The sequence below is a fragment of the Hypanus sabinus genome, chromosome 4 (assembly GCF_030144855.1).
Source record: "Hypanus sabinus isolate sHypSab1 chromosome 4, sHypSab1.hap1, whole genome shotgun sequence".
Classification (NCBI taxonomy): domain Eukaryota; kingdom Metazoa; phylum Chordata; class Chondrichthyes; order Myliobatiformes; family Dasyatidae; genus Hypanus; species Hypanus sabinus.
Window position 1 is genome coordinate 51,024,246 of NC_082709.1, and position 27,617 is coordinate 51,051,862.

The window sequence follows — 27,617 nt, forward strand, 5'->3', positions numbered from 1 at the left end:
GGTATATGTCTAGGGGAAAAGGAGATCCAGCCACACACCAACCCTGCCTCCCGTACACGCAGGTGCTGTAGGAATCAAGTTTATGCCGTGCGTACACACACAATATCAAACTCACACCAGATACCGTTACGGAATACACTTTAAAGATTTTACTAAAACTAAAAGAGCACTATGCAATACAGTATATATGAAGGAAAGGAAAATAAAATAAAAGGCGCCAACTTATCAAAGTTCAGTCAGTTTAGTGCACATTGTTGGAGCTCAACCATCGAACCATTCGACCCCTCGTCACTTTCCTCCGACCTCCACGTCCTCGTACCTGGGACCACCCCGGTGGTCGAACGTGCAGTGCAGTGCACGTCCACCTTCCTCGGTGTCTCCTTCCAACCTCCCCTCAAAAGACCGCAAAGCCCCCAAGCTCCCAGCCTCACAAGACAAAATAACATTCCCCATTGGTTAACAAATGAATACAATCCCCATATCAGCAAGTCCAAAGCTAACCAACTGCGAGAGAAAACACTTATCAAACATAAAAGCATTCCTACTCTAGCAAACCAAAGAAGCCATTTTGATTACATACACAGTACATTGTACATAGCCCATCAAGTTCGTTCCACCATTCCATCATGGCTGATTTATTAACCCTTCCAAACCATTCCCCTGCCTTCTCCTTATAACCTTTGATGCCCTTACAAATCAAGAATCTATCAATCTCCCTTTTAAATATAGTCAATACCTTGTCCTCCACAGCTGCCTATGGCAATGATTTCCACAGATTCACCACCCTCTGGCTAAAGAAATGTCTCCTCATCTCTGTTCTAAAGGGATGTCTTCCAATTCTGAGTCTGTACCATCTGGTCCTAGATTCCCCCATGATAGGAACCATCCTCTCAATATTTACTCTAACCAAGCCTTTCAATATCAGAGTCAGAATTGGAATCAGGTTTATTATCACCGCACAGGTCATGAAATCTGTTAACTTTGCGGCAGCAGTACAATGCCAAACATAATATATGTAGGAAAAAACTGAATTACATTAATTATATATATATATATATATATATATATGTACATTAAATAGCTAAGTTAAAATAAGTAGTGCAAAGTACAGAAATATATAAAAAAATTAGTGAGGTAGTGTTCATGGATTTCAATGTCCATTTAGCAATCAGATGGCAGAGGGGAAGAAGCTGTACCTGAACTGCTGTGTGTGTGCCTTCAGGCTTCTGCTTCTCCTTCCTGACAGTAGCAATGAGAAAAGTGCATGTCCTGAGTGGCAGGGGTCCTTAATGATGGATGCCACTTTCCTGAGGCACTTACTTGAAGATGTCTTGGATAGTGCAGAAGCTAGTACCCATAATGGAGCAAGCTAATTTCACAACAGGCTTAAATGATATTGCATCCTCACCCTTCTAAACTCCACAGAGTTCAGGCCCAGAACCATGAAACATGCTTTAGCATTATATCTGTGCATTTATTTTCTAGTCCTCTCAAAATAAATGCTAACAGTCATTTGCCATCCTTACCGCTGACTCATCCTATATGAGGTCTCCCAAGTCTATCTGCATTTCTGATTTCTGAATATTTTCCCCATTTCTAAAATAATCTATACCTTTATTCCTTCTACCAACGTGCATGACCATACATTGCCCTACACTATCTTCTGCCATTTCTTTGCCCTTTCTCTTTATCTGCCCAACTCCCTCTCTGGACTTCCTGCTTCCTCAACACTCCCTGTCCTTCTACCTATCTTTACATCATCTGCAAACATGGCACCATGCCATCAATTCCATCATCCAAATCATTGACATATAAACATTGACATTGAAAAGGAGTGCTCACAACACTGGCCCCTGAAGAACACCAGTAATGACTAGCAGCCAACTGGAAAAGATCCCTTTATTCACACTCTTTGCCTCCTGCCAGTTAGTTAATCTTCCATCCATGCTAATATCCTTCCTAAAATCCCATGTGACTTATGCTGATTTAGCAGCTTCATGTGTGCCAACTTGTCAAAGGTCTTCTGAAAATCCAAGTAAACAACATCCACTGACTTTCTTTTGTCTAGTCCTCAAAGAATTCCAACAGATTTGTCAGTCAAGATTTCCCCTTCAGGAAGCCCTGCTGAGTTTGGCCTATTTTATCATGTGCCTCCAAGTACCCCAAAACCTCAGTCGTAATAATGGACCCATCATCTTAACAACACTGAAGTGAGGCTAACTGGCCTATAATTTCTTGTCCTTTGCCTCCCTCCTTTCTTAAAGAGTGGAGTGACATTTGCAATTCTCCAGTCTTCTGGAACTACTTCACAATCTATTGATTCTTGAAGGAATCCCACATCCAAAGATTCGGGTGTTGGTAGGTTATGTCACTGTAAATTGCTTTTAGTGTATAGATAAGTGGTAGAGTTCAGGTGGTGGGGAGTGGGGAGCATAGACGTGTAAATGGAAGGGTTATTGACCATGCTGTATCTCTCTATATACTTTGTGTACTTTGTGTATAAAGAGCACAAACCATAATGTGCATTTGTTACTCCTCTCTGGTAATAAAGCACAAATGAGATCAAACAAAATGTTTGTCCAGATCTGGGCTGCTACTCCAAGTTGATTCATCTAGTTAGGAAAGTTTCCAATTCCACTACTACCTTATTAAATAAATGTGTTTCTCATCTCATACCAAACAAGAATAGGCTTTACATCAGAATTGCTAAATTACACAAGAAGCTTTGAAACAATAGCAAATGATCTCACTAGCATGCCCTCAGGGGAAAGTCACTTTTGCTGGACTGTCCATTGGCACATTTATAATTTTTCCATCGTTACTTTAATGAATTATAACTCCAACAAATAGGTATGACATTTCATAAGGTGTTTACAAGATTTTATATTGCGTATGAGATGTTCAAATGACAGTCACATTTCATATCATTTTCTATACCATTTCTATATCAGTCACCACTTGTCCCTTTCACTTACTGAACTGGAGATTGCATGATAGATTGGGATAGCATTTGGGCCTTTCACATCTGGAAATATCTCCTTTATAACTCATTGCAGAGATCTTGCATGAAGCGTATTTTTGAAGTGTTGACACACAATGTAAAATAGCACTTCATTCACTGTTGATTGTACTCAAAGTGTATGGAAAATGCAAGAGGTACTATTGGGCTAGATGCATGAGGCCTGATGAGTTGTAGGTGTGGCAAAGTGGGTCAATGAGGCTAGAACTGTTAACCTAATGCCTAAACAAACTATAATAGAGCTGGGGATGCCAAGTGCTGGCCCATGGTGACTGTATTTTTTCTTTCATAATTTCAAAGTGAATAGTCATTTTCTACTTCAGGGTTATCCAGGAGCAGCTGGAGAAGATGGATCAAAAGGAGATATTGGTTACCCTGGTCCACAGGTAAACTTGCTTTTGAATTTAAATGGAGCAGTAACTTCCTTTGCCAAATGATAGTTTAGTGATGACTAACTTTTAAAGTGAAGCAAGTCCTAAGTGTGTGGCTGCAGAGTTCTCATTGCTAGAAAGATTAATACAAGAGATTCTGCACATGTTGGAAATCCAAAGTAATGCACACAAAGTGCTGGAGGAAAATAACAGGTCAGGCAGCATCTATGAAGAGGAATAAATAGTCAACATTTTGCCCCCGAGACCCTTCATCGTTAACTTGGATTTTAGTGCAGACTACTTTTCTTAGGAGGCAGTCCCTCAGGTTTGAGGTTGACTTATTTCCACGCCAGTTTTGCAAGCCCTGACATAGGTGAGAAGGCCTATTCTGGATCGTTGAAATGTTCCAAAGGTGGGACAGACGATACTTGATGGGGCGGGTGAATGGATTGTTAGGGAGGTTCAATTTTCAATCGGTGATCTTTTTTTGAGTTCCATTTGTTCCTGACATGGAAAGCTGAGTGCCTTCTCTATTTTGGACAGCCAGGACTGGTACATCCAACAAATTGATGCTGATGTCACAATATAGCAAGGAGGACATCCTTGAACTTATTTCCTTGTCCTCACTGTGTATGTAGCACAAATTGACTTAGAATGACAATTTGTTTAGTTTTTTTTGGGCTGCACTCCTTTTCCCCTTGGTCCAAACTGGCATTCCATTCTGTTCCTATTTACTTGTTCAGTTTTTATTTAGTGATGCAGTGGCCTTTCGAACCACGCCACCCTAGCAGCCCCAAAACTCTGATTTAACCCTAAGCTAATCACAGGACAATTTACAATGACCTGTTACCCTATCCATTTCATCTTTGGACTATGGGAGGAAACCAGAGCACCCAGAGGAAACCTGTGTGTTCCATAGTGAGGACATGCAGGGACTTCTTACAGAATGGCAGCAGAATTGAATTCTGAACTCTGGAACAGCCTCAGTTGTAATAGGATCATGCTAACTACTATGGTAACTTGGCACCCTGAAAGAGAGATACAAAAGCTGATCAGATTAACAGTGAGTCAGATGACACCAAGCAAAGCAATATTATTTCTGACTACATAAAAATGACAAGTGGAATACAGGTGATACAGGTGAAGAGGTCCATCCTTCTGAGCTAGCTGTGTGCAATTAGATGTCAGTGCTGGGGATATTGGCCTGAGAAAAGATGCTGATGTTGTGTGGCTTCTACTAATCAATAGATTTTGAGAGTTTTGTTACAGTCTTCTCTGTGTCTGTCTCACTCAACTAGCGACTTGATTGTAAAGTTAAATTCAGGAATGTTGGTCTGCATTTGGGAATACAGGATATTGTTATATTGTACCTGAATACCTTGTGCAGGTACTCCATAGCTCAACGCCAATTGTCCTGGGTCAGCCACAACATCTGTATGCCTGACACCCGCCTCCCTAAACAACTCAAGGATACAAAGTGGACTCCTGGAAGGCAGAAAAAGTGGTTCAAGTACAATATCACGACCTGCCTGAGGAAGTGCCATATCAACCTGAACAGTTGGGAGAATTCAGTACTGGATAGGAAAAGCTGAAGAAGGACTGCACGGCTCAAAGAATATTTCCACCGTGCCACTGAGACTAAGCAGCTTCAATGTAAGAAGAGACTGGGAAAAGCTGAATCAGCTACATCCACCTCCACTTCACTCCAATTGCAACACTGCAATTGGACCTGTGGATCACGTATTGGCCTCTTCAGTCATCGTGAGACAAGTGACCAGATCAACCACCAGGAGAAGAATCATACTCAGCTACGAGTGACCACCGATGATGATGACCTGATGTGAGATATCAGTCCACATCCGTGACAGTGTTTCTTGTTTCATTTGGTGGGGAGAAATGCAAACCCATCTCTTCATTCCAGGCTGCTTAAGTCATTGACAGCAAGGTCTTCTTTTTCTAAGAGGTTGTCTCGATTGTCAGATGTAATTATGACAGAACTTCTGAGAAAACTTCAGCAAGTGGCAGGGCATTGTAACAGGAAATTGGGACTGCCTCTGCAGCTACTCATTCACAAGGGAGTACTAGCACAGCTTTCCCCTTCACTGCCTTCAGATCAGGCACAACTTCCATGTGGAACATACATTAGCAAATATATTTTAATAAAGTATCATACTATGAACGCTTCTATATGAATTCATATTAATATATTAATATGCCCTTTGCTCTTCAGGGTGCAAAAGGACCACAAGGAAGATTTATTGAGGTAAATAAAATGTTTAATATTCATTTGTTTATTGAGATTCAGCGTGAAATAGGCCCTTCTGACTTTTCAAGCCACACTGCCCAGCAATCCCCTGATTTAGTCCTAGCCTAATCATGGGACAATTTATAATGATCAACTAACCGACCAACTCATATGTCTTTGGACTGTGAGAGGGAACTGGAGCCTCTGTAGGAAACCCACACAGTCATGGGGAGAACATACAAACTCCTTACGGGCAGTGGCGGGAATTGAACCCAAGACGCCTGTACTGTAAAGTGTTGTACTAACCACTATGCTCCCATGCCACCCCATGGTAAAATGTTGTCAACTGCATCATATCATTTAAATTTTGTTGTATAGTCGTTAACACTCTTTTCCATTATTTCATTTTATAGACATGTAGTCTTGTCCGGATGATCAAAGAATCATGCCGTAAGTATTTTGTGAAGAATATTTATTTCTGTGAAGCATATAAATTTGGCTATTTAAAAATTGTAATTCCTGCTAACATTCACATTGTTTCCTTTTCTGTTGTTCCCTTGCAGCATGCTGTCATGGTAAGTTCCTTTCATCAGATGAGTGTTCATATTTAGATTACACACTGAAGAACTGAAATAGAATTATTTCCTTTTATCAGATGTCGTGCAGTGCCCTGCCTATCCAACTGAGCTGGCCTTTGTGATAGATACTTCCACCACTGTTAATCAGCTCAATAGAAATAAGGAAGCAATTCTCAAGATAATTCAGAATCTGAACATAGTTGAGAGCAACTGTCCTAAGGGAGCCCGTGTTGCCATCCTGACGTACAATAGTGATATTGTCACAGAGATCCGATTCAGCAGTGCCCGGAATCGGCGAGACCTGATCGAGCAGGTTGAAAACCTACAGTTCGTGCAATCGCGGAAAGCCTCAAGCATTGTTGATGCAATGAACTTCGTGGCAAGGAACACATTCAAACGGGTGCGAAGTGGGTTTTTGATGAGAAAGGTAGCCTTGTTTTTCAGTGATGGACAGACGAAGTCCAAAGACCTCAGAGACCTCAACGCTGCTTTAACAAAACTCGCTGATAACAATATCATCTCTGTCTACCTCTCCCCAAGGGAAGACAATGTACTCAACAGGGCACTGCAGGTGAGATTCCATACTTAATATTTCCTTATGCTCTTTCATAAATGATACACACTCAATAAAATAAAAATCTTCAGTGGGAGACCACTGCCTCTTAACAGTGGAAAATCTGAATTTTGATTACCGTATTTAATTTGTCCCAATTATTTTCTAGTGCCTATTCAAATACTTTCCACTCCTTGGCATCTACTTTCATCATTATGGATAGCTAGAATAAATAATTTCTCCCGGTAAATAATTGTTCATGATTTTGTAAGCTGAAGAGAATAGCCCTTTATCTATAATGCCTACACTTAGAAAAAAGTTGCAAATTACTGGGGTTTCTTTGTTTATCTTTTACAAACTTGACTTACTAATGTTGTGTTTCCTCTTTTATGGATCATCTGGATATGCTCAATATGATTATCAGATAAGTAATACATTCAGCAACCGTACTCCATCAACTGGACGGTCCCTTAATTTTATTTAACCATGCTATTTTTAAGCTAAAAGCTGTTAAATTATATTCCTTACTTTTCCACTAAATTATATTACTGTGACATTTGTTATTTTTTAATTCTCTGATCATGCTTCTGAAACATCTGATCATGCTTCTCAGATGTTTAACCACCTACAGATCAGTATTTTTTCATCGTTCTAAATGTTTAATGTCACCTCTCTCATGAAACTAAGAACTGGATATCCATGGGTAAAAAACTTTTTAGCTATTTTTCAGGTGTAAGAATTTATAAAAAGCTCAATAAACAATCTGATGAGATCACCACTTGCCTTCAAAGTTAGAACATTTGGTGAATTGAAAAGGCTTACATGTTTTTAACTTTTTAACCAAATTAGTATTTCCTCCTATCAGCAGAAGATTCACTGCTTTGACTAATCCAGTCATTTGGTTTTGGGACTGTTGATCCATTGATGAGATCCAAACAAAAATAACATGCCATTCATTGTTTTGCCAACTTCTCATCTAGACTTAAATAAAAACTAACCAAGTACACATTTTCCAAAATAGCTAAACAAGGTAGCTTCCAAACATTTGGTGTTTTATTGCATTAGCCTTCTAAAGAGATGCACTTTATTACACAATAGCGTCCTTAGCAACAGGAGAGGCACCAGAGGATTGGAGGATAGCCAGTGTTGTTCCACTGGTTAAAAAAGGCTCTAAACAGAAACAGGAAATTATGGGCTGGTGAGTCTGACATCAGTTGTGGGAAAGTTTTTAGGAAGTATGCTAAGAGACCAGATATGATTAAGGATATTCAGCATGGGTTGGTCATGGTAGATGTTGTCTAACCAATGTTATAGAGTTTTTTGATGAAGTTACCAGGAAAGTGGATGAAGGCAAGGCAGTGGATGCTGACTACATAGACTTTAGGAAGGCATTTGACATGGACCTGCATCAGGGGCTGGTCAAGGAGTTTCAGTCACTTGGCATTCAGGATGAGGTAGTAAATTGGATTAGACATTAGCTTTGTGGGAGAAACCAGAGAGTGGTGTTAGAGGGTTGCCTCTTTGATTGGAGACCTGTGACCAGTGGTATGCTGCAGGGATTGGTGCTAGGTCCTTTGTTGTTTGATCTGGATGATAATGCGGTTAAGAATCAGCAAATTTATGGATGACACAAAGCTTGGGGCTTTAGTATAGTTGAGAAAGGTTATCATGGCTTGCAGAGGGATCTGCATCAGCTGGAAAAATGGGCTGAAAAATGGCAGATGGCATGTAATCCAGACAAGTGTTTGCACTTCAGAAGGACAACCTACTGGTTGGCTGGTGGCACAGTGACATCAGCGCCGGACTCCTGAATGGAGATTCCCGGATTTGAATCCAGTCGGGCCGTTCCCGAGTATGCTTTCCATCATGCTGGGTTGAGTGTTAAGCTCGCAACCCGACCTCATAAAATAAAGAAAAATACTACAAAATGTCTGTGTGAGGAGTGGCACGCCACACAGTCTAATGTTCTGCTCCTTGTAAGCATGAAAATGCCCAACGCTGACCTCTCAGGCCTGAGTTGACATCATCATCAGGACAACCAGAGGAGGTCGTACAGAGTGAACAGTAGGGAACTGAGGAGTGTGGTAGAACAAAGGGATCTGGGTGTACAAGTCCATAATTCAATGTATTGAGTACAAAAGTTAGGATGTTATGGTGGAGTTTATAGGACATACTTCTAATTTGGAGTATTGTCTGCAGTTTTGGTCATGTACCTACAGGAAAGATGTAAAGAGTGCAGAGCAAATTCACAATGATGTTGCTTGATCTGATGGACTAGAGTTATAAGGAAATATTGAATAGGTTAGGACTGTATTCTTTAGAATGTAGAATATTGAGAGATTGGATAGAAGCATACAAAATTATGAAAGGTATAGATAGGGTAAATGAAAGCAGGCTTTTTTCCACTGAGTTTGGGTGAGACTACAACCAGAGGTCATGGTTTAAGGTTGAAATGTAAGAAGTTTAAGGGGAACAGGAGAGGAAACTTCTTCACTCAAAGGGTCATGAGAATGCAGAATGAACTGCCAGCACAAGTGGACCATACGAGCTTGATTTAAATGTTTAAGAAAAGTTTGGATAGGTACATGGATGGTAGGGATATGGAGGGCTATGGTCACAGTGTGGGTAATTGGGAATAGGCAATTAAAATGGTTTTTGGCATGGACCAGATGGGCCATAGAGTCTGTCTCTGTGCTGTACTTGTCTATAACTGAATGACTCTTATACATTTAATGTACAAAAGAACATCATGTTGCAATAATCTCAGTTACTTTGCAAACATGCTCTCCATGAAGAATCCTTGTATATACATGGAAGTAGAATTGAAATTCTCTGACTCAAATAACCAGATACAGTATTGGGTGTTGAGTCACAATGATGATAAGATTAAATTGTTTTAGTTGTTAATATCTGGTGATAATTTTTTTGCTTTATACATATTTTACTATGATGAGAGAGATGAGCTTCTGATTCTATGTTTTCCCAGAGACCTGTCGGCGTTAAAGAAGCCTTTGTTTTCCGTAATGATAATGCAACACTCAACAAGGTGTTGAAGTGCTATGTTTGTTTAGGTGAGTATCAACTTTCACTATCCTTTCAGTTACTTTAAACGTATTTGAAATATTTTGATGTTCACGGCAGCTTTATCATAAGATAAAATTTTTACCCAAGTACATTTTCATCAGCAGTTCCCATCCCTAATGAAAATATTGATTCATTCAGAGGGCTACTGGGAAGATGCTTATTTGCAAAGTGTAGGGTACCACTTAGCACAGAGGTCAACACTGGAAAGCATTACACATAGTCGAATTGTATGTCTTGTATGGAATTGAGTACATCGCATCGTCACCAGAGAGCCTTTGATTGGCAGATTCATTGCGTAACAGAATATACATGTGCTTTTAAAGGAATATCGTCCTGCAATAGAAACAAATCAAACATTACCACTAAATTCCATAATGTTGCAATGTAAAATTGAGATCTTGCCAGTACTTTTTTTGTGTAGCACTGGAAATTTAACTCTTACGTACAGTTCATATTCTATATGTTCACAATATGGTCTGGGTCAATTTTGACCTGGCCCAAGGATCCCCTCATAACAAGTGTCTATATCAAATTTTGAACCATAGATCTAGTTAGAATATATAAATAACCTATCTGACATTAATAAATGGGTGATTAAAAACCTTAATTAATGTTTCAGAGATCTAAAATCCATTTCAATAGATACGGGTCAGATTTGAACCAGAACAGCCTCAATGTACAAAATTCTGTAGCACCTGTACAAAAGTATAACAGTTTTAAATATTTTCATTTTTGCACATTTTGGGTCACTTTAGAAAAAGCCATCAAATTTCAGTTAAAAGAAAATGGCATTTAGAGTGTTTTTACTGCTGTTAAATGTCAAAGTGGGTCAAATTTGACCCGAACAGTATGTAAGGGTTAAGGATGTAGAATATTTATCATATCTGTAAGCAAAAGGATTATGCGTCATCTCCATAGTTACTATAATTAAATGATCTTTTAAACATTGGCTTTCTTTCTTGCAAATTGCATGCTTGATTCCTAGGATAGGGTAGGTTAAGGACATCAAGGGAGGAGTGATATTCCTGAATCTTGTCTCGCCCTAATTCACGTAAATAAACTTCACATCGTTAAATAGCAGAATTACTAATATATGGGCAAAGATACATTCAAATTTAGTAATTTAGCTCTCTCATATATTGGACTCATTTGCTTCAAGAATATATTCTCTCTCTTTGGTCAGTGAGTCTTTCTGTATTTACTTTATCCTTTACTTTCTGTAATTCATACAAGAAATACTTTATTGCACAATGAAGGAATTTGTCTACGTTCTTGTAGCTTAAGTCTCATTTGCAAGCTTTTTGGCCTTGCACCTTCTTCTATTGATGGGACAGGTGTTTCAGGTGAACGACAAATTTAGATATGGTACCTGTGGGGGCAGATTGTACTTGACAGAGTGCGAACTTGGATGCAACGAAAAGATCCTAAGCTATAACTAAAGAAATTATTAGTAATGAAAGGTGGGATGGGGGTAGTGATAAAGAAAATGTAAATGACACTTGAAAGTACACTCAGTAGCCACTTTATTAGGTACAGGAAAGCACCGAATAAAGTGGATAAAGAAGTGGAACCCAGTGTGGCCTTCTGCCGCTGTAGCCAATTTACTTCAATATGCACTATTATTTTTACACATGGCTTTTTGTGTTACTGTTACCTTCCTGTCATCAAGAACCAGTTCTCCTATGACATTTCTCATTAGCAAGGCATTTTCACCCACAGAACTTCCATTAACTGGGTGGTTTTTGTTCTTTGCACCATTCTCTGTCAAATTTAGAGACTGTTGTGCATGAAAATCCCAGGAGATCAGCAGTTTCAGAGATAGTCAAACTACCCCTTCTGGCACCAACAATCATTCCTGGGTCAAAATCACTTCGATCACATTTCTTCACCATTCTGATGGTTGGTTCAAACAACAACTAAACCTCTGCCTGTATGCTTTTATGCATATAGTTGCTGCCACTTTAGATTTTTGCATTGACGAGCAAGTGTAAGGGTGCACCTAATAAAGTGGCCACTGACCTTACTGACTAATGGAAATATTCAGAATTGTGGGAGTGTAACATTCCTTGTGCTTCCCTCATAAAAGTATTCAAAGACCATAAGACAATTAATAAAAGCAGAATTAGGCCAATTAGCATATCTTGTCTGCTTAACCATTTGATCATGGCTGGTTTAGTTCCCTTCTCACCCCATTCTCCTGCTTTGTCCTCATAATCTTTGTTGCCATTACTAATCAAGAATCTATAAGTCTCTGCTTTAAATATACCCAATGACTCAGATTGCACAGCCATCTGCGGCAATGAATTCCATGGATTCAAGAATCAAGTACATTTATTGTGAAAGAATGGGTACATTAAACAGCCTTGAGATCTGTTTGCTCAGAGGCAGCCACAAAGCAAGAAACTCAAAAGAGCCCAATTTAAAGAAAAGAATAAAAATAAAAGACCAATCCTCAATGCACGAGAGAACAAAAAAAAATACAAGTCATGCAAACAACTGAAATGAACAACAGCATTCCAAACCAAGAATAAGTCCTCAGATAGGTTAGAAGGTTAGTTAGGAAGATTCAATCTTTTAGTGTTAATATTGAAGTAGTAAAATGGATTCAACAGTGGCTGGATAGGAGATGCCACAGAGTAGTGGTGGATAACTGTTTGTCAGGTTGGAGGCTGGTGACTAGTGGTGTGCCTCAGGGATCTGTACTGGGTCCAATGTTGTTTGTCATATACATTAATGATCTGGATGATGGGGTGGTATATTGGATTAGTAAGTATGCAGATGATACTAAGGTAGGTGGCATTGTGGATAATGAAGTAGATTTTCAAAGCTTGCAGAGAGATTTAGGCCAGTTAGAAGTGGGCTGAAAGATGGCAGATGGAGTTTAATGCTGATAAGTGTGAGGTGCTATGCTTTGGTAGGAATAATCCAAATAGGACATACATGGTAAATGGTAGTGCATTGAGGAATGCAGTAGAACGCAACGATCTAGGAATAATGGTGCATAGTTCCCTGAAGGTGGAATCTCATATGGATAGAGTGGTGAAGAAAGCTGTTGGTATGCTGGCCTTTATAAATCAGAGCATGAGTATAGGAGTTGGGGTGTGATGTTAAAATTGTACAAGGCATTGGTGAGGCCAAATTTGGAGTATTGTTTACAGTTCTGGTCACCAAATTATAGGAAAGATTTCAACATAGTAGAGAGAGATTTACTAGAATGTTACCTGGGTTTCAGCACCTAAGTTACAGGGACAGGTTGAACAAGTTTGGTCTTTATTCTTTGAAGCGTAGAAGGTTGAGGGGAGACTTGATAGAGGTATTTAAAATTATGAGGGGGATAGATAGAGTTGACATGGATAGGCTTTTTCCATTGAGAGTAGGGGAGATTCAAACAAGAGGACATGAGTTGAGAGTTAAGGGGCAAAAGTTTAGGGGTAACACAAGGGGGAACTTCTTTACTCAGAGAGTGGTAGCTGTGTGGAATGAGCTTCCAGTAGAAGTGGTAGAGGCAGGTTCGATTTTGTCTTTTAAAAAAAAAATTGGATAGGAAAGGAATGGAGGGTTATGGGCTGAGTGCGGTTCAGTGGGATTAGGTGAGAGTAAGCATTCGGCACGGACTAGAATAGCCGAGATGGCCTGTTTCCGTGCTGTAATTATTAGATGGTTATATGAACCCGGACCAGGTCTAAAATTTTGCTTCACCTTATTAGTGGCCATATAGCACAGCAACTGGGTCAGTCTTCATAGCCTCAACGCAATGGAGATGACCACCCTCTGGCTAAAATTTTTTCCTCATCTCATCTCTGTTGTAAAGAGATGTCCTTATATTCTGAGGCTATGCCCTCTAATCATAGGCTCTCCCACCTCAGTTTATTTATGTCCTGCTGACTGTAGGGTCTGTGAACTAACCTTAGAATAATTGAGACAGCTCTTTGGCTCAAACTTTTAACAGTGATTATTGGCTCACTGTGGAGGGCTTATTCTGCGGAAGTAAGATACATACTTATAATCTAAAATTGGTTTCTGCCTGATAAGGAAATGGTAAAATTTTTGAATGTGCCAAGGAAGATTAGTAATAATTTTTCAGATTTCTCTTAAAAAGGATACACCTGGTGTTCATTCTACTTTAGCAGCTTATATAAAAACTAGTAGTGCAGATATTGCACAGGTCTTAATCTGTGTTTAGTACATTGTGCAGACTCAGTGGGCTAAATGGATGGTTTCTATGCGGAATCTCTCTATGACTCTATGTCACTAAATTTACTTTAGTAAATTTTTCTGCATATCAGTGACTGTTAAGCACTGTACTTGTTTACATATAATGTTGGCAATAAACACCTCCAGCTCAGAGTAATGTGCATATTGAAATTTGCTACCTGGCTGCATCAGAATTGTATACTTCAGTGTACTAAATTAGTGTCTGATTTGATCCCAAGCTGACAACCATGTTAGATGCTAGGTCCATGTGCACAGTTATTGTTGTTGATATAAAATCTATTGCAATAAACTACTTTTTCAATTTATATAAAGGACATTTTCTATGGACCAATTAATACAATTATAAGAGTTTAATATCTAACTTCTCTTCTATAGATTTTTGTGAAGTTGATCCGTTCTGTGACGGTAGTCTTTACCGAACTAGAAGGTCAGTGACGCCTGCTAATGTGGACGTGGATTTGGCATTCATCTTAGACAGCTCAGCCACCATCAATCCAAATCAATTTATAGAGATTAAGAGGTACATTTCCTTTTTGACGGACCAGTTGGAGATTAGCAAAGAACCTGCAACATCCAACCATAAAGCCAGAGTTGCCTTAGTTCAGCATGCTCTGTACAAATCTCAAACAAATAGTAGCCTCGATCGTGTGAAAGTGGAATTCACACTCACTGACTACCACTCTAGCCAGGACATCAGAGAATACATCCTGAACAAGATGACACAGCTTGAAGGAGGAACAGCAACAGCTCACGCTGTCGAATGGACTATAACAAATATTTTTGAAAAAGCACCCCATCCAAGGTCATTGAAGCTTATTGCCCTACTGACCACAGGAGATATCTCTAAAGCTGAAAAAGAGCAGCTGAAGGCAGTCATCACAGATGCCAAATGCAAAGGCTTCTTCATTGTTATATTCAACATCTTTAACAAACCTCATGAGCAGGATCTTATTAACCTGGCAAGCGAACCTCAAGACGTATACTTCAAGCCCATCAACAAAATCTCCGAGCTCCACAATGAAGACTTACTGAGGTTTGCACAGCAGCTCCCTGAGTACATCAATGGTAAGTTGCAGCCATTCCCTCACTTCCTCTGTTTGTGTAGAGAATCCTAATGACCCGTAGATGCTCCTCACAAAATCAATTATTCATAATTCCCTGGCAATCAATTCACTACTCCAGTTTTGCACTAATTATTTTGTAACTTATAGTAATTGTTTGGGTTGTACACAACTGCCACAAAACAAAAGATTTTATGACATATGTCAGTGATAATAAACCTGCTTCTGATTTGGAATAGATACCACTGAATATTATTCAATACAGTACTGATGAATGGAAAATAAAAATGTAACATTAACACAGGAACACAGTGGAGCAGCTACCAGAGCTACACACAAAATGCTGGAAGAACTTACAGGATCAGGCAGCATCTGTGGAGGGAAATGGGTATTTCAGGCCTAGACCCCTCATCAGATAGAACTGCTACCTCACGGACCAGTCTTCAGTTCTGATCTCAGGAGGAGTCTGTGGTTGGACTTGCACGTTCTCCTTGTGATCCTGTGGGTTTCCTCCCACATCCAAAATATATGCACTGTTAGGTTAATTAGCTGCTTAAAATTGTTCCTAGTGTATAGGTGAGTGGTGGAATCAGAGGCAGTTAATAAAGTGTAGAGAGATTTAAAATTAAGGATTAATTATGATTAATATATATGAATGGTTGATAATTGACACAAACTCGGGCTGAAGGACCCATTTCTATGCAGTACATCTCTATGACTCTCAATACCATCTTGTACCCTAAACTGTAAATAAAGATTCCAAAAAGATTCAAGATTCAAAAACTTTATTGTCATTCTAATCGTACATCAGCTCTGCAGGGCAGAATGAGACAGTGGTTCCCAGGAGCAGTGCAATCATAACATAACAAATGCAACACTAAATAATAAACATAACAATAAATAGTAAAACACAACAGTCACATGTCAGTTAAAAACAAGTTACAAGTGTCAAGTGCAAGTTAAAAGTGTCCAAAGGAGAGTCAGGTAGAGCAGCTATTTAGCAGTCTGACTGCCTGTGGGAGGAAGCTGTTCAGTAGCCTTGTGGTTTTAGTTTTGACGCTCCTGTAATGTTTACCTAACATTTCAGAAGACAAACCAGGTTGTTTTTGATATTGGGCTTTGAATTAAGTTATATAAATTATGAATTGTACAAAATAATGCATTTTACTTTTAGATGTTTTGGAGTTCAGTGTAAGTACCATTTTAGTATTACAATGCCATCTGATAGGATAGATAGATAAACAGATAATTTATTGATCCCAAAGGAAATTAGAGTTAAGAGATACAACAAAATTGTATAGTATTGTAATTGATTACAGTTGTAGATTTTTTTTAAGGTCAGTCCTTTAAAATGGTTAGCACCCAGTATTGTGCCAAATGAAAGATCCTCTATTGCCTATCGATGATGAAGTTGAAAAGTTACCTAATGCCATTATCAACAGAGGCTGATACTAAATATCACAGCCGGAAACTGTTACATGATTCTATCAGTTAAATGTGGTGCCTATTAGTCCATCCCAGGTTTAATGCATTCCATGTGCTTGGCCTTATGTTAAGACAACTTCACTATTGAAGACCTGAAAACATCTATGTTAAGTCCTTCGTATTAACCCTAATAGTGTTAGTCTTCACTGCTTGTTGAATTTAGTTTATGTGTCTGAAGTTACCAGGGACTGGTTGTAAACCCTAACTCCAAACCGCTAAGCGTATCTCATGTAGCACTGAACTTAAGAAAAAAAAAGTAATGTTTGAGTTTTACTTAAAAAAAAAGTAGGTACATGATATCGTACCTCAGCCCAAGACATCAGTGTTAATTCCTCGCCATAAATACTACCTTACTTGCTGAGTTCTTCCAGCACTTTGTGTTTGTTAAAAGATACCAACTAAAATGAAGGATAATCAGGATTGAAATGACAAATAAATGATGGAGATAACAAGATAAATGTACTTTTAACACAACAACCTATAACTTTCAAATTATTGTACTAGAGTTTATTTCAATACAATTTTGACAGTGAGGGTATAGTTTAAACTTAGAAGAATATGAAACATTTTCTGTATATGTTTCAATGTAAGTGGGCATAGTTACTTTTCAGAAGCTTTGTACTGTTTCAGATATTAAAAAAAAAAATTCTCCATTTCTTGCCCCCACTGTGGTCGGGGCACTTTCATTGTGCGCTACATCTGCGAGGACAGCGTCATGGAAGTCCATAGCGGGAGTATTCCCTTCTGCCGCCTGCATGGAATGACAAATCTATCAGGACCCTGAGGACTTGTACAACTGTGTGGTGGTTTCTTTTGAACTTATAGTCTTTTAACATCTTTGGACTATTTTTACTGTGCCCATGGTCTGTTTCTTATCAATTATGGTATTGTCTGCACTGTCGTAATTATATGTTAACTATAACAATATGTAACTATGTGGTTTTGTGTAGGTCTTGTAGGTTTGGTTTTTGGTTTGTTGGGTGGTAGAGTTGGTCCCCTGACCTGGTGTGTCTGGGTAGTTTTGTTTTGTCTGGTGATTTGGAGGTCCTTTCCGGGGAACGCGCTAAGATGGTAGCGTGATATTAATACACAGCAGCCTCTCCGGACTCTGGATTTGGGGATTGCCAAACGTTATGTGGATTTTCTGGTGTAGTCTGTTTTATCGTGTGCTTTTGTGACATCATTCTGGAGGAACGTTGTCTCATTTTTTTTAACTGCATTGCAGTTGTGGTTTCTAAATGAAAATAAATCGAAATTCAATTCAATTCAGATTTCTCCCAAAAATGCTCTCTTGTGTGAAATGGGGTACCTCTTAGGTACTCCTTGTTTATACCTTAGGCAAGTAGTTAGACAATGTATAGACCAGGCAGTGCACTAGTTAACGGTGAGAAACAATACTGTCTCCACTTTTATTTTCACTCAGCAGTTGGAGTTTTCTGCAAGGATCCATCTGTGCTTCTTATGCCTGGAAAATATTTTTGAGCATTAAAGCCAGCTGAAGTGATTCTAAAACCATCCAGCTGAAATCAAATAAGATGGCTCAGATGAAAAATTGAATCACCAGCTTCTTTTTGTCACTTTAGTTCAGCACATGTTTGTATACAAAGCCAGTGGAAAAATTAGTGGGGTTGCTTTCTTAATGCCAATGTGAAAATACCTGAAAAAAAATCTCTTTTCTTCTAGCTGAGAATGCATTCCACTTGTCCCCAGAGCTGAAAAAACAATGCGGATCATTCCAAAGTGACCAGCCAATGTTTATGAACGCCCATCAGCAGGTGTAAGTAGATACAATCCAGGAACTCTTTGCAGCTCATATTTAGAACTATTCCAGCAAAATAACTGAGTTTTTCCCCTTCTTTTTGCATGTGTCTAGCACAACCAATGTTCCTTTGGCTGCAGACAAACTTATGGGTAAGTTATTGCTGCTGCTATTTGGTGCTTTCTGACAGAGTCTGCTTCACTTCTCAGTAAGATCAAAGATCTGATTTCCAATGGACCTGCCCGTCTCCTATCAGACACTTTGAAAGCCAAATGTCTCTCTTTGTTGTTCTGATCAAATTTCATTCCCTCAGTGTTCCTTTGGCCCTTCAATGAAACCACAAAGAATTAAAAAAAAACACATTTTAATGTAAAAAAAAACACGAAATGCTGGCAGAACTCAGCAGGCCAGACAGCGTCTATGGGAGGAGGTAACGTTTCGGCCCAAAACGTCGTTATTACCTCCTCCCATAGATGCTGTCTGGCCTGCTGAGTTCTGCCAGCATTTCGTGTTTTTTTAAATTTATCTCCAGCATCTGCAGATTCACTCGTGTTACATTTTTATGTATTCCTTTTACTTTGGTTAATAGCTGCAGCTGATCTATGTTCATATGCAGCTAGATTTTGTAGGCCCTTTTTGCATTTTTTCTCTATACACAATAATTTGAATGGCAGCTTTGTTTATCACTTAAAGCACAGATTGTTCTTGTTTCCTTCCTTGCTAAAGATAGTATTGCATTCAGATTGGTTCAGGTTGGGTTTGGTGCTGGGCCCTCTGTTGGCTTGGTGCGGCTTAGCAACATGAAGCTCTTTGGTCACTGACCTCAAGCCAGCCCCAGACCAAAGTCAACATGTTGCATCTGTATGGAGAGAGAAAGACAGTAAACATCTCAGGTGAATGTGGAGAAAATCCATTTCATCTCTTATTATTTTACCTCAGTTACATTTTAAGTGGCTGACACTCATCTTCCAGGAATGCCCACCGAGAAGGACTGTATCTCTACTTCTTCCTCCAACAAGCCATCCATTTGTCTCTTTTACTTTCACTTGGATGAAAAGTCATCAACTTAAAGCTTTAACTTTATTTTCCTGTCACCATACTTGCTGCCTGACTCAAGTATTTTCTGTTTTTTTTTAAATTCCACAAGCCAGTTGATCATTGCAAATGCGAAACTCCAATAGTGATGAAGGAACATTAATGTGGGGTGCAGAAAATTTGCACAATCACCCACAACCCTTCTGATCCTCCATCCTTCCCTCCCCCAATGCCACTACCCTTTCTCCACACCTCTAGGAGCTAAAAGTACCATGGCCATGTTCAGAGAGTCCAGTTCAAAGACTAGAGAATGGTTTTCCCTCTGTGTTTAGCAGTTCGATGACATCAATGGAAATCATGGTATTAATAGCGTCCCTAAAGCCTTGAGCAAACCTGCCTGACTGCCTAGAGCCTAAGAATCATGTGGTTATGGTGAAGTGAGGAGACAGGGATTCACAGTTTTCACCAGAATCGCACAAGAATTTGTCAATGGATAAACTGCCATGTAGATTGTGAATGTATTACTGAAGAAGACTGTGGCAAGTTTAGATTGTATTATTTCACAACACTAGATTGATAAGAGAATGAGCCACACAAGGTTATGGAAAAAAGATTCCAAATTGACTGAGTTGTAAAGCTCTAATCTTAATTTAGTTTATTTTCTTAGTAGTATTCCGATCTCTGATTCAGAATGTTAAGACCATAAGGCCATCAGTTATAGGGTGTCAGCACATCCTTCCTTAGATAAGGGGCCCAAAATGGCTCACAATGCTCCGGGACGCTTCACTAGTGCCTACAAAGATTCAGTGCCACATCTTTGTTTTTATATTCTAGTCCTCTTAAAATTAATGTTAACATTGCATTTGCCTTCCTTACCACTGACTCATCCTGCAAATTAACCTTTAGTGAATCCTGCATGAGGACTCCCAAATCCCTTTGCACCTTGTATTTCTTAATTTTCTTCTCATTTGGAAAATAGTCTATGTTTTTATTCCTTCTACCAAAGTGCGTGACCATACACTTTCTGACACTGTATTCCATTAGCCACTTCTTTGTACATTCTCATAATCTGTCCAAGTCCTTTTGCAGTTTCCCTGCTTCTTCAACACTAACCAGCCTTCTACTTATCTTTGTATCGTCTGCAAACTTGGCCACAAAGCCATCAATTCAGTCATCCAAATCATTGACATATAACGTAAAAAAGAAGCAGTCCCAACACTGAACCCTACAGAACACTACTAGTCACTGGCAGACAGTCAGAAAAGGCTCCCTTTAATTCTACTCTTTGCCTCCTGCAAATTAGTGTATGCTCTATCCATACTAGTATTTTCCCTGTAAAATGCTGTGCTCTTATCTTGCCAAACAACCTCATGTGTGGCATCTTGTCAAAGGTCTTCCGAAAATCCAAATACATAGTATCCACTGCTTTCCCTTTGCCTGTCCTGCTTGTTATTTTCTGAAAGAATTTCAACAGATTTTTCAGGCAAGATTTTCCCCATGCTGATTTTGGCTTGATATATTATTATATTATTATAGCCAGTTTCTTCAACCACCTATCTCAACACATCTAATGCTTTACCAGTCCATCTCCCTGGTGTAAGCATGAGCCTGACTGGATGGAAGTTATGGTGGGTGAGCAGGTATGGAAGTAGAGTATGGAAACATAGGTTGAGTTGGTTTAGAATGGGGAACTGCCAAATATTCAGTAATCTGCTTTGATTCATCTCTGGGTACAAAGGTTTTTCAAATAAACATTTCTTGAGTTGGGTATAAGCTATGCAGAAAATGGTCTTAAGAGTTTGAATCTTTTTTATGCTCAATATTTTTGTTTTTTTATTTCAGAGGGGCATTGGCATGTAAGGTTGGCTTCTAAATTTTCACTTCTGTCTCTGTTTTGCTGCCACAGAACTGAAATTATCTGCCTCCAGTGTTACAGAAGACAGTATCGTCCTACAGTTCTCTCAGACTGAAGCTCAGCGCGTAGATAATTATGAAATTACTGTGGTCGATGTGAGCCAAGACATCCTTGTTCTGAAGCAGAATGTCAGTGATCCTGAAATTGTTGTAAAAGATTTGGAAAATGGACAGCAGTACAAAGTCATTGTGTTAGGATTCTCCCAGTCCGAAGCAAAATCTATTTACAATGGTGTTTTTACAACAAGTAAGTTATAGCAAAATCCAAAAAATGTGGATTTCTTTTTCTTATGACTATTTTTATGTTAGTTTTGCAGTCGTATAGAAATAGTAGTTCACCTAATGTACAACAGAATAAGGAGACACCATTTTAGCATACCGTGGTTAAGTTAAGTCAATTAACTCCAACCAACACTCTCAGATAGAAATATTCCCACTTCAGGGTTTACCATATTTGCTTTTGAAATTTGCAGTTTAATCTGCTGTTCTCATCATTTTAGACATTGCACCACAGGCAGGTCTTACAACTTGCTTCATTTAAGTGCTTTGTATTGTTTTTAATTATTCTGCCAAGAACCAGAAAACCCCGTGTAACATAGATGAACAAGAATACCAGATTCCCTGTTATACTCAACAGTGTTAGGGTCTGAATGCTATTACCTCTTACAACAGGGTTTCCAACCTGGGGTCCATGGACCACTTTGGTTAATGGTAAGGTTCCATCTGTAAGGTACTCTCAAAGGTTGGGAACCCCTTTCTTACAAAGTGAAATCAAACACCGTAGGTGAAAGACAGCTTTGCTCCTAGATGAGTTCCAAGCCTTCAATGCTCACTCTGGCCAAGCAAAGCTCGGAAGAACTTCCACAAGCTCCCATTACCCCAATGAGATGAGAGCACCTTTCAGGAGATTGAACCCAAGAAAAGTATTCAGCCCAAATGAGGTACCTTGCTGAGTACTACAAACTGTGCTGATCAACTGGCTGGAGTGTTCACCGGTATCTTCAACCGCTCGTTTTGTCAGTCTGAGGTACCCACCTGCTTCAAGCAGGCTTCAGTCAAATTAGTGTCAATGAAGAACATAGTAATGGCCTCAATGACTACCACCCAGTAGCACCTACATCCATGGTGATGAAGTGCTTTGAGTGGTTAGCGATGTAACTACTCGACTCCAATTTGTCTACCATCACAGCAGTCCACAGCAGATGCCATTTCATTGGCTCTTCACTCAACACTGAAACTTATGGACAGTGAAGATGCATTCACCAGGATGTTCCCCATTGACTACATCTTGGCATTCAATACTATCATCCCCTCAAAACTAATCAATAAACTTGAAGACCTGGGTCTCAATACCACCTTGTGCAACTGGACTTTTGATTTCCTCTCTTGCAGACTCCAGTCAGTTTGGGTTGGCAGCAACATCTCCCCTGCAATCTCCTTCTGCACAGGTGCACCACAAGTCTGTGTGCTTAGCCCCTGCTCTACCCGCTTTGCACTTATGACTGTGAGGCTAAGTCCAGCTCCAATGCCATACTTAGGTTCGCTAACAACACCACTGTTGTAAGCCAAATTAAAGGTGGTAACGTATCAGTGGAGAGAGCTTGAAAATCTGGCTAAGTGGTGCCACATCAACAACGCCACACTCAGTGTCAGCAAGAACAAGGAGCTGATTATTGACTTCAGGAGGAGGAAACCAGAGGTCCATGAGACAGTCCTCACTGGGGAGTCAGAGATGGAGAGGCTCAGCAACTTTAAGTTCCTCAGTGCTATCATTTCAGAGGATCTTTCCTGAGTTTAGCACATATGAAGAAAGTGCAGCAGAGCCCCTTGTTCTTTAGAAGTTTGTGAAGATTCTGCATGACATCTAAAACTTTGATAAACTTCTGTAGATGGTGTGGTGAAGAATATATTGACTGGTTGCATCATGGCCTGGAATAGAGACACCAATATCCTTGAATACAAATTTGTACAAAACATAGTGGATACAGCACAGTCCGTCATCAGTAAAGCCCTTCCCACCACTGAGCACATCAATATGGAGCTGTATCCATCATAGAGGAGTCCACCGGCCAGGCCATGCTCTCTTCTTAATGCTGCCATCAGGAAGAAGGTACAATAGCTCAGGTCCCACACCAACAGGTTCAGGAATAGTAATTACCCCTCAACTATCATGTTCTTGAACAAGAGAGGTTAACTTCACTCAGCTTCATTTGCCCCATTACTATGCTGTTCCCACAACCTATGCACTTATTCTTGTAAGCGGAACAAGTGCTACACCTGCCCCTACATCTCTGCTCTTACTACAATTCAGGGCCCCAAACAGTCCTTTCAAGTGAGGTGATCCTGCATCCTGCACCTGTGGGTCTGTTGGGGTCATATACTGTGTCCGGTGCTCCCGGTGTGGCCTCTTGTATATCAGTGAGACCCGACGTAGACTGGGAGACTGCTTCGCCAAACATCTATGCACCATCTGCCAGAACAAGCGGGATCTTCTATATTCTGTTTGGTTAGCCTCCAACCTGAAGGCAGGAACATCGATTTCTCAAACTTCCAGTAATTCCTCCCCCCTTCACAATTCCACATCCCCTCGTCCCTCTCTCATGTTATCTCCTTGCTCAGCCAGAACTTCCTTCTGGTGTTCCTTCCCAACCCACCTTTTTTTCTTTCTTTCATGGCCTTCTGTCTCTTTCGCCAGGCAACTTCCCAGCTCTTTGCTTTATTCCTCCCCATTCAAGTTTCACCAATCACCTGGCATTTCTCGCTCCCCTCCCCTCACCTTTTGAATCTACTCCTCGGCTTTTTTTTCTCAAGTCCTGCCAAAGGGTTTCTGCACAAAACTGTACTTCTTTCCACAGATACTGCCTGGCCTGCTGAGTTCCTCCAGCTTTTTGTGTGTGCTGCACACGATCTATGCACTCACTTTGAAAGACATTTCATCTCATGTTCTCAATTTTTATTGTTTATTTATTTATTATTATTATTGTTGTGTTTGCACACTGTTTTATTTCACTAATTGGTTGTTTGCCCATCTTGTTGGGTCCGGTCTTTCATTCATTTTATTGTGTTTCTTAGATTTACTGTGTATGCTTGCAAGGAAATGAATCTCAGATCTTTATATGGTGACATATATGTGCTTTGAACTTTGAAGTTCCCATAATGTAGTCATTGTAAAAATAATCCTGAGATGATTTGATTTGCGCAGTTAGCCCATAGATACTGCTCGCTGTGAAGTGAATTCAGAACAAGCAACTATACAAAGCCTTTAAGCTGATCCATGCAAGAGCTTTTCATTCAGTCAATAATGCGATCCACAACAATATTTGTCGATTAACACTAGATACTAGATACTCAGCAAATAGCTCAGAACCATGTTGTCATCAGTAAAGAATAATTAATAAGTTATTCTGTAATAAATTAAAATAATTACTTGATAGATTTAAGATTATTTTCCATTAATAAATGCAGGATTTACTTTTATGATGAGATCTAATTCTTGGTGCAAAACTTCCATGTTTCTGGTTTAATTTTAGAAAAACCACTTGCAAAAGATGCCCAAGTCATCTTGGAGCCCCTGGAGGATCCTGAAATAGGTAACTATTCAAAAATGGTGCTTGAAGATTGTGCAATGTTTCAGTGAAAGAAAAAAAAACGAATGTAAAAAGGCTAATTCATCTGATTTGTGTTAAAGTTGAGGAAAATATACATTTTCACATTACAAGGGATATAATTAGATGTTCACTGGAGTTCAATGTAATGTATTTGTATGTGTAGGCCTCCGTTAGTCTTGATAGACCATGGATTTGCACCTTGGAAAGTTTCCAGGGCACAAGCCTGAGCAGGGTTTTTTTTAAATGGAAGACCGGCAGTTGCCCAAGCTGAAAGTCTCCCCTCTCCACGCCACCAATGTTGCCCAAGGGAAGGGTATTTGGACCCATATAGCTTGGCACCGGTGTCATCGCACAACAATGTGTGGTTAAGTGCCTTGCTCCAGGACACACGCAGCCTCAGCCAAGGCTTGAATTAGCAACCTTCAGATAACTAGACGAACACCTTGACCACTTGGCAACGAGCCAACGATGATGTATTTAAACATTAATGAATGATATATCAGGGTTATACAGTATATTATATTTGTGTTAAGTTGCATAATACATTAGAAGCAGATGTTTTAGAAATAATGCATGCAATAAAGGATTCCTGTAGTGAGAAGGATACTATATTTAGTGAATTGATGGGAAAGTAGGCAGTGGTAACTAAATGGCAGGAGACTTGCTGTATCTTTAATATTTTCTTCATGTCAAATTTTGCACCCTTTTACCCCAAAATTTATAACTTCCCACACACAGTTTCACTAGGTGATTCAAACTGAACTAATTCAATTATATATTATAGGGCTACACTTATTCAGCTAGATGTGACTCATTGTACACTCTGTAATCATGCTTTTAAATCTGGGAAATAAAATGGAAAGCAAAGTTTGACAGAGCATGCTGTATGGAATTCAGGAAAAATACACATTGTTTAAACGTAAAAGCAAGAAGCATTTGATAAGACACCATGCCTGACTAGTGAGAGTAGAGCCAGATTTACCAGTCATATGTCAGCTTAGGTTAGGTCATGTTTTTATTCTAATAAAACGTTTTGGTTTCAGGTAAGATGGAGATCCCAAGCTTGCATTATGCAAGACTTTTCCAGGCCAACATAACTTGCTCAGGAAGAAATTAATATAAATAAAAATGTGTTTTATTTGCTTGTATTTGACATTAATCCTCTAAAAGATTAACAAAATCTCTGAGGTTGTTATATTTACAGTGATGGTCAAGTTTGAAAAAACAACTTTTCATTTTCAGGCTTCGATTGGAGCAGGTTGTAATTTTGTATGAGTAAACCTTTACAAGGGAGGTGACTCATGCGATTACTTCAGCTGTTTCTGGCATTTGGTGGTGCAAAGTGCCTTTCTTGTTGCTAGGAAAATTTCAGTATTCTAGTGAACCAATTTTATGGCTTATGTAGATTTCACTAAGTTTCCATACAAACCTGTTTTGTGATCTGCCATGATAAATGACAATTTTGTCACGGGCAACTTGGAACCAGAATGCACAAAAAATACCATTCATGTAATCCCAGTCCATCTTTTGCTTCTCACTTGCAGCAGCTTTCCACATGCTGCGAGTGACCCATTGTGGTCCACAATGCAATGAATTCTTACTTTCGCTCAGCGATGAGATCTTTTCTGGATGAGTTCAGTGTTAATGTAAAGTGCCCTCCCTGTTGTTATTTCTTTTGCTTACAGCTTCATGTACCATCAATGCCACTAGAATAATGAAGTAATCTTTGAAGTGTTGGTGTTTCGTGCATTACCCATACATATATGATTTTTCAACTTGTGGTACATACTTTTACCAAATAGTTTGTTTAACGTTCCCATTTTGCACAAATTTAACAGATCGGTGCATGCTGGATTTTGACGCTGGATCACAGTGTTCTGAGTATAGTGCAAAATGGTTCTTTGACAGCAAAAACAACATCTGTGCTCAGTTTTGGTACGGCGGCTGCGATGGTAATGGTAATAGGTTTGACACAGAGGCCGAATGCAATGCAGAGTGCGTGAAATCAAGTAAGTGATTTAGCGATGAGGGATAATGTCATATTGATACTCTCGCAGTCATTAGAGTGTAAAAATTAACTGGGATGAAGATTAAATAAAGATGAACTTTTCATGATTTCTCCCACAGTACCAGAAGCAAGCATATCAGAACCCAAGCCTGAAGGTATCATGTCAAGTAAATGTGCGTAAACTTTAAGCTGAATTTATAGTTATCCAAATTCATAGCTATTTGTGGGAGTCTAAACTGAATTCATTTATTATTGTGTGAAAAGCTGCAAAGTAGATACAACAGAATAGGTGGAGAATGGTTAGGAAGCTTGGTTTTTGAGGAACAAGCACAGAGGGGGATGAAGAAGGAAGGCATAACCCAGGAGAAAAGATTGGACAACGAGTTGCAGTGAGGACAAGAGCCCAGGGAGTAGCAGAGAAAGATGAAAGATAAAGTGGATGATAAAGGAAAGACACTTCAGATTAGTGAGATACAAATATGTAGTCTCAACATATTCAGTAGCCGTAATCTATTTCATTTTTTGTAGGACGAATTAAGAATAGCACCTATGAAATTCTTAAATAAATAGGGAATGATGATAAAATTACGATCTTCTTCTTGGAGAAATCATAGTTTACCACATGATATCATCTATGAAATGCTCAAATTTATGATAAATATAGTCATTTTAATCTGGAATG

General features: G+C 39.3%; 1 protein-coding gene across 1 annotated transcript in view; it reads left to right on the forward strand.

Moving 5' to 3' along the window:
- The window catches only part of LOC132392750 (collagen alpha-3(VI) chain-like), a 176,841-nt gene that overhangs the window by 135,814 nt on the left and 13,410 nt on the right, over positions 1-27,617 (forward strand). The window contains exons 38-50 of the mRNA XM_059967060.1: positions 3,343-3,405; positions 5,621-5,653; positions 6,049-6,085; positions 6,199-6,210; positions 6,291-6,784; positions 9,753-9,837; positions 14,441-15,130; positions 18,295-18,388; positions 18,485-18,522; positions 21,312-21,566; positions 24,850-24,909; positions 26,766-26,936; positions 27,055-27,108. Of these exons, the coding sequence (XP_059823043.1) occupies positions 3,343-3,405; positions 5,621-5,653; positions 6,049-6,085; positions 6,199-6,210; positions 6,291-6,784; positions 9,753-9,837; positions 14,441-15,130; positions 18,295-18,388; positions 18,485-18,522; positions 21,312-21,566; positions 24,850-24,909; positions 26,766-26,936; positions 27,055-27,108 (2,086 nt within the window). The remainder of the gene's footprint in view (positions 1-3,342; positions 3,406-5,620; positions 5,654-6,048; positions 6,086-6,198; positions 6,211-6,290; positions 6,785-9,752; positions 9,838-14,440; positions 15,131-18,294; positions 18,389-18,484; positions 18,523-21,311; positions 21,567-24,849; positions 24,910-26,765; positions 26,937-27,054; positions 27,109-27,617) is intronic.